Genomic DNA, 15,004 nt, shown 5'->3' on the forward strand with positions numbered 1-15,004 from the left:
AAACACAAGGTAAAAAATTTCAAGTTCACTCAGTTTCACCCTCTCCTTTCACAAGACTTGCTGTTCTTTTCCTTACTGTATTTGTTACCAAGGGGCATGCTCTCCAGCTCCTTATGCCCACCACCCACACACCTGTGAACATGAGACACGAGCACATTTGAGAGGAGTTTGTTCATTCATCTTCCAGCAAGAAATGATCCTTTCCTGACTTCAAGAAATGCTGTTAGTCTTAGCTCAAAGCACTCTGCTCTACCCTTTGCTTTCTCCACCACAGAGACTGGGATATCACACAAAGCAATGACACAATGCATGCCCCACTCTAAGCACCCAGGAGCCCATCAGCAGAAATCCAGTTATGACCCATCATAGGCTAATTCTTTAAAATAATGGAGACAGCCTGAAGGCAGGCACCAGCTTAAACCAGTTCACTGCCATACAGTCCACACCAAGTCTCAAACTGGGATGTGGGGCTCAGCTGCAAAGTGCAGTGTCCCTGTAACGAAGTGACACACAAGGCATTAAAGCACAATTACTTTTCCACCTCTTCCTGCTAAGAGGCGGTTCAAAATTAAATAATGCAGTGATTAAAAATTATGAATAGATCAGCAGAGCTGACAACAAATCAATTCAGCAAATAAAGGAAAATGCTTTGACATTTAAAAGAACAGTTACGAACAATAGGCACTACAAGTGACATTTAACTATCCATTAATGGCACAGAGGTTTGAAAACAGGAAGAGAAGCCAGTGTTAGGAGCTAGGGTAAAGATTTAAAAGCAGGTACAAAAGTTTGGAAGCCAGCTTTACAGCTGCAAAAAGGCCCTGAACTTCTGATGTGCGAGCCACTGGGGACACCTGTGGGTTGGGTGTGAGTGTGCAACTTCTCTGCCCCATGGCTCTCATCCTCTTTCTCCACCTGGTCACCTTTCCTGCTCTGCCAGCCTCATGGCCCCTCTTGCTCAATTCTAGCCTGCCTCTCACTGGAAAAATTCCAGAGCTGTCTCCCACCTGCCCTGTTTCTAGCAGAAAGAGTCCTGCAGCAGTCAGTTGTGGCTGCAATGTCAGTTTAACCAGAGACCTAAGCCACATCAAGTAAAAGAGCATAAAAAATGTGCCATTAACAGTCCCTGTTCTGCCACAGACCAATCCCACCCCACACTTCTCCCATCACTACATCAATTGCAGGACCCTGCTTCAAGATGCTTTAAACCCCCCAGTCAGGGATGGAAAATAACAATGCCTTCATAGATAAAAAGTAATACAAGCCAAAATGGTTACCTATTTTATGAAATATAATAGATCAGTTACTGTGGCAACAGGTTCACCTGAAAGTGAAGCTTGTGTAGATGTACAGCCTAACAGGAACCCTTGGCAGCAGCAAGCTAAAAAACACTTCACCTATGCTGTCAGACAGGGCCTGCTGCTCCTTAATTCCTCCAGGAATTCCTTCCTTCACTCCTACAGCCTCCAAGAACAAAACATCAGTTAGCCTTGCATGAAGGATAAACCCTTCCAAGACTCCTCTCAAAGTAGAAAATGCTTCTGTGTCCGGACAAAATCCTCTCTCAGCACAAGTCTCTCAGGACATGTGCTGCCTTCTCAGCAAATGCAATTATCTCACATAGATGAAGAGTTAAGATCTGCACTGTCAGGTGTGCACAGTGTTGAAGGAGCAACTGTTTACAGACTCTGCACAGAATCTTTTGGATATCGGTCTTATCTCCCCAGTTTGTATCCTTTAGGACATCATGCTTATATAGTACACTGCAGCTCTGCTTTTCACTCTCTGAGACTGTTAAGGAATAAATGAAGCACCTGAACCATCTGACTGCCTAAATCTCTGGCTGGGTCATCTCTCTAAAACACTCCCCAGTATGTATGCTGATACTGGATAATCTCTTTAATCATATTTGCAAATGCTAAGATTGTTCCCTAATTGTTTTGTAGCAGTGACACCATGGAGAAAATACTCAGATTAAAAAAAAATTCACCTCCCTAATCATTATTTCTCAGTCACCCTCCATCTAATTATGAACTTCATTGATTCCATTCAGTTACAGTCTGAGTCTTTCCATTTCTTGCTGTAGCATCTATTACTGGCAATAGGAACAGCTCACTTATCTCCCTGTTTAGCTTTGTGTGTTGAAATCCAGTCATTGACAAATCCCACCATGATTTTTTAGCCATAAGAACTGCATAAGTCAACCCTGGGAGGCCAACTTGGTACAATTTGCTCTGCCTTAACCATGTTCAAGCTACACTACGGCTCATGCCTGCACTAATCCTGTTATGCAGCACAACATGAAATGAATGGGGTTTGTAGTGACAATCGGTTGTTTTCGAAGAACATTCAAGAGTTCTGTATTTTTAGATTTCGCTTAATTGACATCCTTTATAGTTCACTACAGAAGTCTTATAAAGTTAAGCACGTTTTTATCCTCAGGTAAATGGTAACATGATTTCCACGTCAACATGCAAAACCTAATTGCCATCAATTACTTCAGCAATACTTTAAAGAGCTCCTTGAAACACTAGGTAACATTTGCAGCAGTATTAGAACAAGTCAATCTCAAATTCCAAACCTGTTTCCTTCTTATTCCAGTATTCATTTAACAATCAGAAATCAGTCAGCTGTTTCATACATTTAGAGCACAATGTTTAAACAAGAATGTTGCTTCATAAACACTAAGCTGGAAACAGCTTTGCGAGCAGTAAAGGAGCAGGCAATTCTGTTACTGACACGCACTACTTACTGAAAAAAAAAAATCGCTCTGTGTAATTCAAATACATTTCACAGTTGAGGGATCTCCATGTTACATTTCCAAGCAGAGAAATACAGAAGAGAAAAATGTTAATATTAAAAATGTTTCTCACTTCCCTAGATGGTCTCTGTATTTGAAAGGCCATGAATTAAGGACAAAAAGAAAAATATAATGCAGTTCACAGGAGTTTCTTTTCTTTCTTAACCTGACTGAATGAGGTTAGACAAAAGAAAGGAATGCACCAAGGACAAGGACCTTGTAATACTCACCTGTTACCAAACACTGCACTGAGCTCATCCAAAACATTGTTCAGCTTCACCTGGAGCTCTTTGAGATGGTCACTTGCTTCTGCATCCAACTGTGGATGAAAAAAAACGCATTTAGCTTGAATCCAGAGGGCAGTCTACTGTCCTTTGCAGTGCTTCTCTTCACTGTTGAGGCTACACTTAATAAGCAGGTGAACTATGCCCACTGGACCCTGCCAGGTAGGATGCTCTCCTCCACTGCCTGCTGCTGCTGCTACAGAAGCTGTGAAATCATCAACAGGTACTTGCTTAAAAAGCAGCAAGTAATTTCCCCAGGCTCCTATCCCTTTCAGTATTGTTCCCGATGTTTGTAAAGTTGAGCAAGAAAGGGAATGTGAACTCCCTGTGGCCAAGAGTGTATCTAGGCTGAGAATCCATCAAGTAGTGGGCATTACCCTGGGCTCACAGGTAATTTCACCCCTCTGAGTCTAGAAGGATACAGGGCTTTTCAGACTGGTTGTTACTACTCATGCATTTCTCCGTGCACGATCTTGAAAGAAGCTGTTTCGCCTTTCACCCTGCTGTCAAATACTCCAGCTGAAGATTGACCCAGACACTGCTCTCAGAAGGTTGGGCCCCAGCTATTTTGAAAATCCGGCCACAGTATCATGGCAGGAGCTGTTTCGATCTTTTGTGGATCATTTTTGGAAAGTAAAATCTCAGCTACTGGTATTGAGCAAATGTAGCTCTACTCTCACATGGAACCAGACAGCTTTTTGTATGCAAGTGATCAGAGGAAAACAAAAAACAAGTGCCCCAAGCACTACATGAATGCTGCTGACACCTTGGCAAGTTCTGCAAGAAAGTGCTTCCTCCATTCTTATCAGTCCAAATCCACCTGTTTTAAATTGAACATGATTTATACTGTCTTGTATTCCAGATGCAGCCACCCCTCCAGCCTCAAAAAAGCCACTTCTGAGCAACATACCTGTGTGTACACATAGCAGCACTGAATGAATGCTTTCAGATCATTTGCTCATAAAAAGTAACTTGTAAAACAGATTTGCCTGTGTATGCAGGCAGACAAGATGTTTGTAAAACAAAAAGCTTCCTCTAAGGCAGAGCATCTATTTAGGAATGCAGTGAGCCAGGTACCAGTACAGTGGTTAAAAATCAGTTCAGATTTTTATGGTATATCCATCTATACAGGATTTGAACACGACAGGAGCCCCCACTTCTAAAATCAGTGCTGAAGCCCTCTTCATATTCCTTCAGCATCTGGCAGAGAAAGCCAAGCCTTAGGGGATTTGGAATCTGATGCGTTCATTTTCCTGTTGTAAGCTGGCATGGAAAATTGACTCTATTACACATTTGAACCTGTGCTAATGAAACTTCTGGATCAGAATTTTAAAAGTAATTAAAGTAAGAACCAACAACCAAGCAAATGATGATTACTTAGGCCTTGTAACTTTAAGCATTGCTGCCTCCGATTATTTTTCCCTTATTAAAGTAAATGTCTTTTCCTATTATCTTTACAACACCTCTTGCTCTATGACAGCAGAAGGAAGCTAATGTCATGCCAATCAGCATTCATTCTACCTACAAGCCAAGCGTATAGGTAACAAAATAAAAACAGCATTTGGTGTTGGTGGTTTCTCTTGCCCCTATACTAATCCTTCCCTCCTACTTCGTAAAGGCACAATGAGTCACAAGCTGTCTGATTTGCTCTCTACAATTAATGGTACTGAATTGCCCTCTGATTTCAGTCATTTCTGACAGATTTGAGCTAGGACCAGTTCATGACTCATGAAAACATTCCAACTAACTTCTTTTCCAGTCAGAAAAAAAAAAAAAAGACAGAAGAATTTTACAATTTACTTCTACTTCTTTGTAAGTTATCAGATGCACAGTCTAGAGGATATTTGAGGTCAGGAGCAACAACTTGTTGGCCTGGTTCATGAATGATGCAACCAGTGATTTATTTTACTGTGAGGTGGCCTGGAGAGCTCACTGGTTACCTCTAAGCTTTCCCTCACTGCTGTATTTTACTGCGAACTGATCTTCCTCATAGCAGACGCACTGCTGTCCCACTACTGCAAGAAGAGACAGCTGGAACAGTGCTTTGCCAGGGGGATGAGCTCCATTATCTGTGGTAAGGAACTCTCACTCCTCCAGAACATCAGCTCACAACTCTCTGGATACAACTGGCAAGACAGCTGCCCAGGCTTAACTTTGAGGTGCCCAGCCTCATCCTCAGGAAGCCAAACCCTGGTGGTAAGCATTCTGGTTCAGCATCCCCAAAGCCCCTTGTCACACTAGAAAAGCTGTTGTTTTCTGAGCAACTGCTATGAGGGAAGAAGGACTCCACATAACACATTACTGATGGTTAATACTTAGGTATTGGCCTGCTCTGGCTCAAAAGCAAGTTTTGGGGAATTACCTGAGTGTGATTTAAGTTCATTAGGAAGGTGCTGGTAGGTGTGTACTGCCATTTCCCACGCATAAATCACATGCCAGTAACCGAGTACTGCAGCATCTGGTATTAACTGCAAATGTGGCCAGTGTGGTGAAGCACTGATAAGAGTGCTCAAATGAACCCACAATGGTGTTGCTGTTGCTGCTCACTCAATGAATTTTAAGCGTATCAGCTATCACTGATAGCAGGAAATGCTACTTGGACTGCACGATAAATTTGGCTGGTATAGCAGAAAACAGGATTAGACAGCTGGGTCACTGCCACATGTCACATCCACACCATTTCTCTCAGCAGGCTTATGATCTCCATTCTGTGGGTGTATCAGAGATAATTCAGAGAAAGAATGAAAAGTTCTCTGTGCAAAACATGGGACAGTGAAGTGGCTTCTGATCTCTGAGCAAATGTTCCAATTCCAGAGGAAATAATGGCTGGCACAGACACAGTTCTGTGTCTGAGGCTTAATGTGTGATGCTGAAAACTGAGGTGCAAAGAGGGAAAGCTAATCCCATATTTAAATTTCAGGGGAGAAATCAAGTCTCTGTTAATTTTCTGAAAATATTTGGGACTTGGCATTTGAAAGAATCTCAGCCTCAAAGTCTCATCTAGGGGTTCCATTTAGGGCTGGAACCTCAAATTCTCTGCTCTCTGAAGTGCTATTAACTTGAATTTAGGATGATCTTCTCCTCCTTTCCTCATGCATGAAACAGAACCCCCGACTCCAAGAATCCAAGTTTTCCAAGAGACTTAATTAGTTCTTCTTTGGTTTCCACACACACTGGTGAAGCATGAGTGGCCAGAACTGGAAGGCTTTTCTGTAGGTGGTGTAGGTGGAGAGACATGACTCTTGCCTTCTAGAAAGCTCAAGATGTTAATCAATTCACACCTAAAAGGCAGAGACACTGTGAAATCATCAGGTCTGATCTGGCATATCAGTAGCTAAAGAATTATGCCCTGATACTATATTTTAGCTTTATGAAAGTTATGGAGTTCATCTGACTCCAGTTTGAAGCTGCTGGCTTTTGTTCTGCCTCCCTCTACCAGCCCCTGGGAGCTCAGCAGATCCAACCCCCCTTTAAGGACTCACTTGCACTGAATTTTCGGGCATCTCCCCACTTTCCTACAGGATTCAAGAGTAAGGAACATGGAGCACTGAATCCAAACAATAGCTGCCAACTTCCCAAATACTAGGGTGGCCTTAGCTCCGACATGTGGGATGCTAAAGAGCAGCAAACAGTAGATACCACAAATCCTTTGAGAACATTCCTATTTAAGTCTTGGCTGTTTCTAAGCTGTCCTGCAATTTGTTATTCAGGTGGCTAACTTAGGATTTAAAATGTGGGCTAACCCTGGCTAAGCATTAAGAGGAGAGTTTCCTGAAGCTTTAATTGTGCAGATTAGCTTGAAACCGAAGGCATGAAAATTGTATGATGACAATATGCTGCTACTCAGCAGCTAATTCCTTGGGTTCCCTAGGCAGTGCTCGTCTTTGATACTCACCTCACATGCTTCCCTTGGGGAAAAAAGGTATAGAAATGTTTTAAACTACTCTTCCACACTACATCTAGATTCCAGAAGTGTGCAATGCAGTATAGCACCTTTTAATTTCACTCCCATGAGTTCATTACTTGTGAAAAGCTAAGCAAAATAATGGATTGCAGGCTGAAGTCTGCTGGAAAACCACAGAGGTGGGTAGAAAATACAAGTCATGTTTGGTTTTATTAGGAAAAGTAATGAATGAACAAATACGGCTAAATTCAGGCAAACACTAGCACTGAATGTGTGTAGTCCACCCTAGCAGAGAGCTAAATTATAATCTCCATTCTGCTGGTGTAATGGAGATGATTCAGAGGAATCAAATGTTTCAAAAGGTATTCATGTACCCAGTTTTTATCCAGGACTCACCCCCCCATTTCACTGTTCATTATACTTTTAATGCTATCTGCCACTTCATAAACACTGCCCTTCCAAAACATGCTTTAGGGATGTCTGAGAATATGCCTGGGTCATGATGAAGCTGTTTTGATCCCATGAGATCAATACAGCTTAGAAGGGAAATAAAAGTATTAATTATATTCCTAAAAATTATTTAAGGTATTTTTCTCTGCGTATGCATGTGTGTTTATGTATTTGTGTGTATATATATGTTTGCCCTGAGTTCTCAAGCACAGACCCAAGGGAATCCCTCCAGAGCTCTCTAAAGTTCATTGTTTCTAACTAGTAATATTCAGAGACCACATGATGTTGACACATTAAACTCAGAGATGCTGGGCAATTTTTGCCCTGTTTTGAGTACTACAGTTCAGAAAATAATACAAAAAGTGAGGGGAAAAGACACCATAACTCACTGGGGGCAGTGGGTGGAGGAGAAAGTAAAGAAAGGCACTATATCCAGGAGCCCAATCTCAATAAATAGTACTGGGCAAGCACTTCTGCTCCATGTTATGCCACTATACTGCAGGGTGACCACAGGTGAGCCCTGTCCGTTCATTTCCCTTGCTGCAAAAGGGAATAAATGACCTGGATTTCCCTAGGGATGTGCTCTGGACCCACTGGCAAAGACCACCAGGTAGCAGCAGTATTTCAGAGCTTTCCAGAGTTGTGCAGTGCTACAGCTACAGCTGTAGATGGAGATGGATCTGGGAATCAGAAGCAGATGAAGCCACAAGCACACAGTAACTGAAACCAGTCCCCGAGGTCTGGCTGCATATATGCCACAAGTAACAATGCCACAGGAACAATGGAATATTTGGTACCTGGCTCTCAAAAACACCTTTAAGAACACAAGAAGTTGAACAGTTCAAGACCAGGGCATACCACTGTGCTAGTTTCTTACATTCCCAAGGAGGCAGTTCCTTTGTCGATAGTCAGGATAATGCTTACTTTTGTGCAAGCTTCCGTGTCATGTATAGATGAATATAGAACAAATCTGCCACAGAAAGTAAGAACTGTCCCTCCTGAAGGAAGATAAACCCCACAGATGCATTTCCAGGAAGTTCTATTTTCAAAGCTGTTGTCTCACCTACTTGTTACTCAATAGTCAGGTTTGATCTGCAGCAGAAAGACTACTCAAACTAGGACAAGACCTTGTTTACTCTAGCAAAACAGGGAACCTGGCAGGTTTCGAGTCAAGAAGCAATGTACTACACAGTCACCAAGTGGGAAACCCCTGGGGACAGCAGATAATGCAAGCACCTAACACAACACTTATTTCTGGTGATCAGTGGCAGCCCTATGAAGTGCAGTAAGGAGCATTTGAAAAGAAAATGAAAAAAAAATCACTTCCAAAAACCAGCTTCCTAGTGTGCTTGTCACACTTCTTCCTGTGTGTTTTACTACTCACTGCCTGGGTTTCTCTCCCCTTTCAGTCTTTTGTTTCCACAGTACAGGGGAAATAGTGGGTTCATTACCCCATTTTTACCTTAGTTACACCTCCCGTGGAAGGTTTTAAAGGGCAAAATGCAGAGAAGAGATCTAGGCTAGGGAAAGTAACCAACAACCTCAAGAAACACCTTTTTACTCCACTTATTTCAGTATCAGGGGATATTTTCAATTTGAAACATAGGGAAACCCTACTTAATAGCTACCACTATGGAAAACAGTAGCAAATTGATTCCTTAAGGGAAATGAAATGCACAGGCATTAAAGTTTTATACGCCACTTCACAAACATTTCATCACAAGTTTATTTTTTTCCCAAAAATGAGCATTTAGCTACTGCTGCTATTACAGCAGAAAGCATATAATGCTAGTTCTTGATGCAGGGCTCAGAAACTAGGATTACTGAGGTGACATGTGAAAGAATGACAGCAGTTTTCCTTGCCTCATGGGGCAAATCTATTTGTCAAGATTTCTGTCACTTCATAGAGTTCTGCCACTGAGCAAAAGCAAGATTTAGAAAAGCTATACAGGCAAAAACTGAGCTGTTCATCAGCAAAGCTGACTTTCCTCTTGGCATACAGGTCATAGCACAGGTTCTATCACAACACAACCAAAGAAAATGCACTTGAAAATAATTTTTTCCTAACATCAGCATCAGCAGGCTTTTCTTCATCTTCCTGAATCTTGAAAAGCAATGAAAAAAGAAGAGAAAAAAAAAAAAAAGAAGATACATATATTACATCAGAACAGACAAAGTGATCCGGAGGAGTAAAACATTATTTCTGTAAAAATTACCATCTCATAACAAATGGACACATCTTAATATCCCTCGAAACATGACTAGAGAACTCATTTGCATGTCTGTAATCTATTAGATATTGGACATTTCATGCTAAAGGCACTGCTCCACATTTACATGCCATATAAAATGATTCAATGTCCACAGCTCTGAGAACTCCACCAGCCACGCCCACATGAGCACAACAGGCAATCCTTCCTTTCCTTTCCTATGCTGTTCTGTGCTCCAAAACATTTCCTCCTGCTTTTTATGAGAGATTTATCTGGGAAGCCTTCAGTCATGGCTGTCTCCTCACACTTACAGTGCCAGGTGTCACAAGGCTCTCCTCATGACTGCAGTCTTCAAGAACCAGTATGATGCAAACAACCCAGTAACAACAGTGCAGGAGGAATGAGGAATAACACTCATTCTCTGAGCTCTCTTACCTCTTTACCACCCATAGCTTCAAACATCTTCTCCAGCTGCACCCGCAGTTGTTGGATGTTGTTCATCAGGATGCAGGGCTGAAGGGACAAAAGCAGGTTATTGTTACTGCTCAGGATGCCAACACATTGTCACCAGTGGGAGACCTTGCATCTCAACACCCTTCCCAAGCACCACCAGATTCGAGAGTTACAAAGGAGGCAGAGAATGTACATATTTCAGCATTCAAACATTAAAAAAGGTCAGTTTTTCTCCAGCTTGAAATGGTATGGTCAGTTGCCAGTTCCAGAACACCCAGATGAGCAGATCTCTCTAAGTACCAGATCTACAGAGTAATCTGGACCCACTCTTATTATTTTAAATCACACAACACAGGCAGTGTGGAAGTTAATTTCAAGGGGACCTGGTAGCATATCATCTGCATATCATCCTCAGGACCTATTCTTATTTTAGGTCCAATCCAGAATTCAAAAGCATACAAATGATGATAAAAACAATACTGACAACATTTACATCATCACCACGGTCAGGTGCAATGTGAGACTGGTTTCATCAGGACAAATATGTGATTCTTTGAGGGAAAAGAGAAGCTCAGCATAACTCACCAGTTTCTCCTTGGAACAGTAGGACTCAAAGCTCTTGGAGAGTATGTCAGCATACTGCATCAGCACTTTACCAATAGTCTGTGAAGACAAGATGTGAGCACTGTTACTTCCTCTGTTACTGTCCTCTACCACTGCAGGAGAACTCCAGGAAACAGAACAAAAATAATCATACTGTTTTACACCCTATTAAGAAAAGATAAATATCTGGATGCTGAGGGTATTACCTTAGCAAACCTCCTATTGTAGTGAGCAACAATGACAGGGTCTGGGCACTCCAGCTTCTTAATGATCTCAAAGCTCTGGTTGAGCTGGGTGAACACATCCACCACTGAGCAAGAGAACAGAGCGTGCTCCGATGTTTGCTGGAACTAAAACAGAAGTACAAAGAGTCACTGTCAAATGGAAAGATCTGAAATATAGCCACATTGCATGGGTGTTTCCATCATCTGTTGCGTTGAAGGCAGGGTAACTTTACCAAAACCTACATCTTCCTCAGAATTAGTCAAAAACTCTTCAAAAGCCCTAGAGGAGCTAAATAGCCTTTTTTGGTTGGATTATAAATTTACTGTCCTTCACTAACTATGATCGTGACAAGCACCAGGGAAATGTACCATGATGTTGAGATCCTTAATGCAGTGCCTGGTTTGCCTGTCAGCTAATGAGGAAAGAAGGAGAGAGTAAAGAGCTATTTTAATTTTTTTTTAGATTTAGCTGTTAAAGAGAATGTTTGCATGAGTATCACAGTCTACAGTGCCAACAGTCACTGAATAACAGGAAAGCTCTTCCCTCCATTGGCAATACTCAGCAAATTAAGAGTAAGATTGGTCTCTCACTGGATTAAGGTCACATTCTCACTGCATGACTAAGTACATGCAAAGTGCCTCAATTTTCAATTTCAATTACTACTCCCAAACAGAGACAGCTGAGAGAGCACCAAGCCACTGGCTGACAGATTAACAGCAGCAAAACATACAAAAATGAACGATATGCACCTTGCTGTTAAAAAGTTCTCTGTGACCTATAAAGTACTAAAATAAATGAGTTTCCCAAGTGTTTAGCAAGCAAGAAGGACCACATCCTCCATTTGTATGACAGCTGAATTTATAGTGTTTTATTTGGTTCTGTGCACTGAATGATGCAGCACCAAGCTGTGCATTCAGAGTGGCCTACATACCCCGTCTTTCTTATCTCTCTCCAGAGCACCATGCAGGAAATCTAAAGAAACATCTTCATTTTCATCCAGCCACTGCATCACAAACTGCTCAAACCACCTGCAGGGGAGGAAAGACAGCAAGTTACAGCAGGAAGAGGAGCACCCTAACCCCAGCAAGCCTTGTGAAAGCTGTCAGATGTCTGAATGCTGCTGTCTGTGTGTGCAGTCAAAGTTCCCAAATATACTTGCACCTGTACATAAGCTACAGGTGCACAGGGCCTGTACCATCACCTGGGCTGGTTCTGAGCTGTTCTTGTCCCTCTTCCTGTCTTTTCTCTTCTTGGTACCTTCCCCTTTCCCCGCCCTTGAGAGCCACCTTGAACTTTGCTTCACCTCAAAGCACTTTGTAGTTTCTTTCCCTTCCATCTGCGTGCCAGAGAGCACAAGGGAGGCCTCCACACCCACAGGCACCTGTCCTGCCGCTCAGCTGGGTGTACCAAATAGGCAGTGTGAGAATAGGCAAGCTGAGAAGCAGCTTCAGTGATGGGATCTGACAGCTGGTCCCTCTGTCCTCTTCTGTGAGGGACACACACAGTACAAAAGGGAGGGTGTGTTTTCACTGCCTGTGTTTAATCAATAACATAGCACTTACAGCCTTATTTAAATGTCTGTCTAGGCTTTGTTGCATGCAAGTGCCAACACAGAACAGCTGAAGCAAATCTTAATTTCAAATATTACTAAACAGCATTCACAAACAAGAGAAAGAAGTGTCCATGTGTAATTTAGTCCATACAAAAGATTATTATATGAGCAGTACAGAGTACAGCTTTCTCTACACAGGCAGCTGTGTTCATAGAGATTGTGCTAATTGTGGGCTGAGTTTGCAAAGAACATGAAAGCATGTGCCAGACATGAGAGGGAGATCAAGAGCAAATTCACAGGCAGAGCATACTAGATAGCCTTAAATAATCTCTACACTTTGAAATATAAAGCACATCAGTGCTAATATTGGAAATTGTAACTGACACAGTGTTAAAATGCCAAAAGCAACCTGTCCATGCAGCCCTATTTATTATAGACAGCAGCAGTGGAACACTGTCACAGACATATAGACTTCCTGTATTCTAGAAGAATTCCTTTTGAATGGCACTTCAGGCTCCTAAAAGTCAGCATATGTTGAAGTCTGCTGCAAGTTTCTCAAGCTTTCAACGTTTTCTTTTAAGCTGCAATAGTGTATTTTAAACAGCTCAAGCCTTAGAAAGGAACTCAGGCAGTTAACAGGGAAGCAACTATACATCTTCCACCTGTTTCACAGTTACCAGGCTGTGAGTTGCTGACTGCTTCACATGTCACAGGTCAGCATGCAGGGAGGATTACTTGTTCGTGCTAGAAGACACCGTTTTCACTCTGAGAAGCAGAGCAACTTCCTGATTATCATTCACCCTTAGTTATTGCACCACATTCACAAGAAAGGGCCATTTGCTGTTGAGAACACTGCCCATTTTTATGGATACCGTATGTTGCTACACAAAATCAAGTGCCTAGGTATACCTAACTGTCTTGCCAAATTGTCTAAGCAAAGGGGGAAAAGAAAACGGCACTGCTGGGCGGGTGGGAGTGGTGTATTTGCTCTCCCTCTCATAAAAAAAAGCATTACCTTCAGGAAGAGGTTTACTATGAGTGTTGAATGAACGACTTAGTTCAGGAAACTACGCAAGTACATCTGCAGAGCCAGCCTCAATTTTGTCCTTTGGCTGACAAAAAAAACCTGAGAGATGCAAATAACTTACAAATACTTCCAGTCCATGTGTACCTTCAGGGCCAAACTATGCTTTGAGCTGTAACACAAACCTAAGCTATCTTAGGCCAAAAACCCCTGACAGTGTTTTACTATCAGGTCTTGGACTGCCGAGCAAGTCAGGGGGACTCTGAGGACTACAAAGGCAACAAATCCAGAACAATATGCAAAATTATTTAGCACAGAAACGAACAAAAATAATCTGATTTCATAGGGAAATAGCTTCAAAATGTTGGTATATGGCAAATATCTTCTCCCTCATCTGCTTCAATTATCTGTCAGGAAGCAAACTCTGCAATGACTCACACACCAGCACACACGGCAGCGGCTCACGGTGCTGCTTCAGAGACGTTCTGTGCTCACAGGGGTCAGCACGGCCTGGCTCCAGACAGCACAGCCAGACTCTCCAAACAAGGTCTGCACAGAATACACTTCAGTCCTGCCTGCTGGGAAAGGCAGTGGTGCTTCAGGACTACATATAAGTTCACCTCTGTTGGCTGCACAACAATGAGGTAACACAAAAGGCTACCGTTTCAGCTTGGCCATGAGCCTGGCTCCCTCAGGGTCACACTTTGCAGGTGGATTAATCTTGTTCATTTCCTGTCAGTATCTAAGGAACAATCTCTGGGCCTCGGCAAAAGCTGAGGCAAGAAGGCAGGCGGGGTTCCAATGAGTAGAAGAATAAATACTGTGTTCGATGAAGAGAGCCAGAATATGCCAACAGGATCTCAAAGGAAGGAGTATCTTCCCCCACCAGAGAGGACATAGGCTCCAGTACAGCTACAATGCTACCTGCATGCTAAGATCAGTACTTAAACAAAACATAGAACACCTATTTACACACCTAAAAAGCTGAGTTTTTTCAGGAACTGTCACTTCACAGCTTTTAGCTGGCAGAGAGGATGTTTTGAAGATTCACTCCCAGTTGCATAGCTACTTCCATTTCAGAAAATGCTTCTGAGTTTCAGAAAATAAAGGGAGTATAAAAACTTCAGCTTCAATACTTTGGACCCTGCACTTTGTTCAATTACATCTCAAGGCTACCAGGAACACGGTTTCTCATAGTTTATAAACAGGAAAAGTGAATTTGTGGATAGCCTTCTGTCTGATAAGTAGACAGACAACCCAACCGCTGTCTGGACAGCAGCAATTTAGTTTCACCTAATGAGTTTACCAATGTGCAAATCTGATGCGGTGACTCCTTTGTTTAAGGAAGTTTTGAGGCTAAAAATACTGGTGATGAAGCAAATCAAAGGACAATTCATATCAAGGGAGTATTTTGTGACAGGTGAAGGTTACGGTTGAGATAATCATCACCTATGTCTGACAATGTGGCTTTTGTACTGAAACACATGGGTGAACTAACA

At 42.2% G+C, this 15,004-nt stretch overlaps 1 protein-coding gene across 7 annotated transcripts in view; it reads right to left on the bottom strand.

Moving 5' to 3' along the window:
- The window catches only part of UNC13B (unc-13 homolog B), a 206,101-nt gene that overhangs the window by 24,353 nt on the left and 166,744 nt on the right, over positions 1–15,004 (bottom strand). For 6 of the 7 annotated variants that reach the window (XM_032095623.1, XM_032095621.1, XM_032095619.1 and 3 more), the window contains 5 exons: positions 11,861–11,957; positions 10,911–11,054; positions 10,687–10,764; positions 10,084–10,161; positions 3,031–3,119 (listed from right to left, as the gene is read on the bottom strand). In XM_032095623.1, the coding sequence (XP_031951514.1) occupies positions 3,031–3,119; positions 10,084–10,161; positions 10,687–10,764; positions 10,911–11,054; positions 11,861–11,957 (486 nt within the window). Of the gene's footprint in view, positions 1–3,030; positions 3,120–9,506; positions 9,543–10,083; positions 10,162–10,686; positions 10,765–10,910; positions 11,055–11,860; positions 11,958–15,004 lie in introns of all 7 variants that reach the window. The other variant, XM_032095616.1, reaches the window with a different exon arrangement.

The sequence above is a fragment of the Corvus moneduloides genome, chromosome Z (assembly GCF_009650955.1).
Source record: "Corvus moneduloides isolate bCorMon1 chromosome Z, bCorMon1.pri, whole genome shotgun sequence".
Taxonomy (NCBI): Eukaryota; Metazoa; Chordata; class Aves; order Passeriformes; family Corvidae; genus Corvus; species Corvus moneduloides.